The sequence below is a fragment of the Triticum aestivum genome, chromosome 3A (assembly GCF_018294505.1).
Source record: "Triticum aestivum cultivar Chinese Spring chromosome 3A, IWGSC CS RefSeq v2.1, whole genome shotgun sequence".
NCBI lineage: Eukaryota > Viridiplantae > Streptophyta > Magnoliopsida > Poales > Poaceae > Triticum > Triticum aestivum.
The window spans coordinates 66428228-66432626 of record NC_057800.1 but is presented as its reverse complement, the minus strand read 5'-3'; the positions used below and the strand labels follow the sequence as shown (position 1 = coordinate 66432626).

The window sequence follows — 4399 nt, the reverse complement described above, 5'->3', positions numbered from 1 at the left end:
ACAAGGGGCGCCTCGTCCGGCTGGTCTCCCGGAGGTGGGGACGGCTGGATCCGGCGGCGACTGGGCTAGGAGGAGGTGGCGCGGTGTGGCGGTGCTGGTGGCAGGGTTTCGGTCGAGGTCGTCTTCGATCTAGATCGGGTTCTCCATCGGGGCGTCGCACGGCGGTGGGATCGGATCGGCGGCAACGTCACCGGTTCGGCGGAGGGCTCCGTTCCAGCCAACCGCGAGATCGGGACGCCGTGGCCTCCGGTGAAAATCGCGTCTGACTGCGGTCATGGCGGATGATGGCGGCGTCTCGGACGTTGTTCCCTTCTCGAGGCATCGTCGTTGCAGGTCACGTCAACCTGATCGAAAGGCTCCGGGGGAAACCCTTGATCTGGATCTACCGGATCGGACGATGGCGACGTTTCGATGTCGTTCTCCCTCCTGGGGGCATCGTTTTGGAGCAAATGTTGGCTGGAGGGGACAAGAGGAGGAGCGGCGTGGCATCTGGCACGTCGACAACGGCGGGTCTCAGCGGCATGGAGCAGCGGGGGTCTCGCCGGTGGGCGTGTGATGATGGACGAGTGCAGGATGGTGGCGCTGTCTGGCGTCGTGGTGGCGTCGATGGCAGTGAGGCCTGGCACGGTTCATGCAACAGTTCAGCTCTGAAGATGGATTGATGGTACGTGGCTGCGGCGGCCTCATACCCGGCAGGGGGCCTGGTTGACGAGCACGCCGAACTGGTGGGTGCCCATACCCGGAAGGAGTCCTGATTGGGACCTCAGGTCTCAGATGTTAGGTTTGGCTGCGAGGTCTGTTTGGTATTAGGCCCAGACCATCAGCGCCCTTCATCAGTTAGATAGGAGTAGTGACAGAGGTTGCGAAGATGGTGGCTTTGGTCTTACTATTGTACGACTTTGTAAGGTCTTGTGTTAATAATCAATAAAGTGGCCATATGCATCGTCCAGATGCAGAGGCCGGGAGTATTCCTCCTTTTCGAAAAAAAAACATCGTACAAAAGTGACAAGCAAAAAGAACACAAAGCTCGAATTAACCGGGCACTAAGAAGGCAGAATGACTCAAGTCACATATCACAGTGAGGATCATGCAATTCACCTCCCAACTGTAAGGACGGATGTGCTGTCAATACGCGCTGTTGATGAAGGATACGTCATGATGAATTGATCAAATCCTCCATTCTGCATTATGGTCATCATCTGAAAGCTTAAATCCGTCGGTGACATCTCCGGCAATGGCATGTCGCCATCAAGGTACTGCATCACCTGCCGCATGGTAGGCCTTGCATTGGCGAATGGGTGAGAGCATAGCAGGCCTAGCTTTAGAGCCACACATGCCTCGTCGGCGTTGTAGTTGCCCCCAAGCTGCTTATCCACGGGATCAAGGAGCGATCCCTTGTTCCATTGATCGAGCACCGATTCGACCAACAATACTTGGCTATCCTCTAAGTTTGGATTGACAGGCCTCTGCCCACAAGTAACTTCAAGAATAAACACTCCAAAGGCAAACACGTCGGTGAGAGGTGTCGCTTTGCTAGTATGCCCTAGCTCAGGAGCGAGGTATCCTATGGTTCCCACCATGTGTGTGGTTTGCGGGTCGGTGTCGTGGTCGTACAGCCTTGCGAGGCCAAAGTCACCGAGTCTTCCATTCATGTCGCCATCGAGGAGGACGTTACTGGCTTTGATGTCCCGGTGGATGACCACTTTCTCCCACTCTTCATGAAGGTAGACCAAGCATGATGCAATGCCTTTGACAATATGCCACCTCTGAGCCCAATTCAAAATTGGTTTGCCTTCTCTACCGTGCAAGTACTTGTCAACGCTCCCGTTTGGCATGTACTTGTACACCAGAAACAGTTCACCTCTCCGTCTGCAGTAGCCAAGCAATGGCGCTAGATTGCGGTGCTGGAGACGTCCTATGCTGACAACCTCTGAAATGAATTCTTTGATGCCCTGCTTCGAGTCGTGTGCAACCTTCTTCACAGCAACCTCCATTCTAGTAGACACTGGAAGGATGCCCTTGTACACCCTCCCGAATCCTCCAATTCCAAGCAGGTGTGTGTCGCTGAAACCTTCCGTTGCACAGTACAGATCCTTGTAGGAGAACCGTTGTGGACCGAACTCGACCTCCCAATCTTCTCGCAGCTCGGCATACCGAAACCGTCTCCGTAGCACCAGGAGAACAATGGCGCCCATGCTGAGGACGAACGCTCCGGATGCTATTGGCAGAACAATGTCCAGCACCTTGGACCGTGGCTTCGGTCCCATGCGGGGAAGCTTTGGTAGCTTTGAGATGTCGATGGCTGGAGCCGGACCGTTCATGGCGAAGCTCCAGCCAAGCACATAGTGTCGCACATTGATCGTGCCGGTCGCGGAGGAGAAGCCGACATACGCGACGTCTGTGACCGCGGTCGTGAGGTTGTAGGTGGCCGTGAACAACGGCCTTACTGGTCTGCCCACGTTGAGGGGAGCCATGGTGACGGTGATTTGAGCGACCCTGTGGTCGTAATCCACCCACACCTGCATGGCCTCGCGGCTGATCAGGCTCAGGTTGCGGAAGCTACCGTCGTCGTCGTCGAAGTAGCCGGCGTAGTAGGACTGCAGCGAGCGGAGGCCGTTGACGTTGGCGCCGGCGTGGTTGGCGTCGAGGTCGTCGAACTCCTTGTTCTGGATGGTGTCGAGCTCGACGGCGAAGAAGTGGTTGCTGCCGTTGCCGTTGTTCTGGACGTCGGTGAGGCCCAGGAGCTGGCCGGGCAGCGCGGAGGAGAAGTTGGTGCTCGACGCCACCACGAAGGCCATGCCGTGGGCGCTCAGGTCGGTGTAGATGGACTGGATGGCAAACACGAAGGAGGCCGAGAAGGACCGAACGACGGCGCCGGGAGACCCTCCGGCGAAGCGGAGGGGAGTCGGGTAGAAGGCGTGGCCCTTCTGCTGGTCCGTGCCGTTGGTGAGCTCGAGGAGGCCGCCTGGGGTCACCGTGGCCGCGCCGTCCAGGGCGAGGTTGGCGCCGGTGAAGCCGGAGTAGAGGAGCTGGTCATCGCCCTCTCCGGTGGCGCTGGCTGCTAGAATAAGGCAAATTAGGAAGAGGAGCCGGAGAAGCGTGGACACACCACTCTTCATGGCGGAGGACCCGGCCGGACGGACTAGCTACGGACGAGAAGGGTACTACTACTTGGTTTGGGTATGCATAGTTGGTGCACCGTGCACCTCTAGTAGATGGCAATTAGTGTGAGCCGCCGGAACCGGCCGGTTGACCCTGTCTCCATCCCAGTGGGAGGAATGGTTGCGTGCCACCAGGAAGAGGAATGGTTGCGTGCTCCTCTCACAAAGATTGCAATCAGCAAAAGGCATGGGAGCCGGCGAGCAGCAGTTTCAGTAGTTGCAGCTCCATCGATCGATGTCCACACACATGATGGAAACATGGTTCAGTGCAGGAGGCGCGCCTTGTACCCTGACGGCACGCCTTGTGGTGATTCTCGAACAGATGGTGTGCGGAGGACTGAGTTCGCCAAAAAAATGATAATTCCAAAACAGACCTTAAATCTGTAAGATGAAAGCTAAATCGAACCTTCAACTTCTAAAAGCATCTACAGCCGTGAACAGCTAATCCGGGCCCTCAAAAGCCCGCGGACACGTCCAACGGGCAGTGACCAGTCACACCTCAAATTTATTTCTCTGCATTCGGATACCTCATACTTGAAACCATAAATCCATACAAAACATGCAAAAGAGGAAAACCTACATAGTACATAGATCAACTAACTTACACTAGCCTAGTCCTCGTCGGAGATGTCCACGATCTCCGTGCTTGGCTCCGGGTACATGGGCGCCAACCGCAACTCCGGCTCCTCTGCATCGGCCTCCGCTTTTGCGTCTAGTTCGACGAAAAGCGCGTCGGTCGCCACCCGTTCCTGTCGGATGAACACTCGGTTCACCTAGACATAGGCCTCATCCTGGATGCACTTCAGGATGGCCTGCTGCTTCGCCATCTCCACCACTACTCCAGGGCAGCCTAGAGTTGTCAACATTGAACCAACACAAGTCACCCTTATCAAACTACCTAAGTAAACAATGGGGGAAATAATAGCTAGAAGACTATAAGCAAAAAAAGCTTGGGTCCACCACCACAGAATCAACCACGGCTCAATGGTCAGCACACAAAGTGGCCATGTCTCAAAGTTCACAGCAAACAGAGGTTGAAGGAGAGACCAGGGACTCACCTAAATAGTGATAGCGGAGAAGGTGGTCGTGTTAGTCGACGCAGAGGTTATGGCACAATAACCTATCTGTGTTGTCAGCTGTGGAAGCAATGCGACACAGCACCATCGCTGGAGACTGCAACAACTGCCAGGTCGCACCAACGAGAGTTGTGGATCTGATTTTGTACCCACGCCACTGCA

The 4399-nt window shown here is 55.7% G+C and overlaps 1 protein-coding gene across 1 annotated transcript; it reads right to left on the bottom strand.

Moving 5' to 3' along the window:
* Positions 1 to 917: 917 nt before the first annotated feature.
* Positions 918 to 3377, bottom strand: LOC123057939 (L-type lectin-domain containing receptor kinase SIT2). Its single transcript, XM_044480798.1, has one exon. It carries the CDS (start codon positions 3117 to 3119, stop codon positions 1095 to 1097), a length of 2025 nt encoding a protein of 674 aa, XP_044336733.1. The 5' UTR covers positions 3120 to 3377; the 3' UTR covers positions 918 to 1094.
* Between the last annotated feature and the right edge of the window lie 1022 nt (positions 3378 to 4399).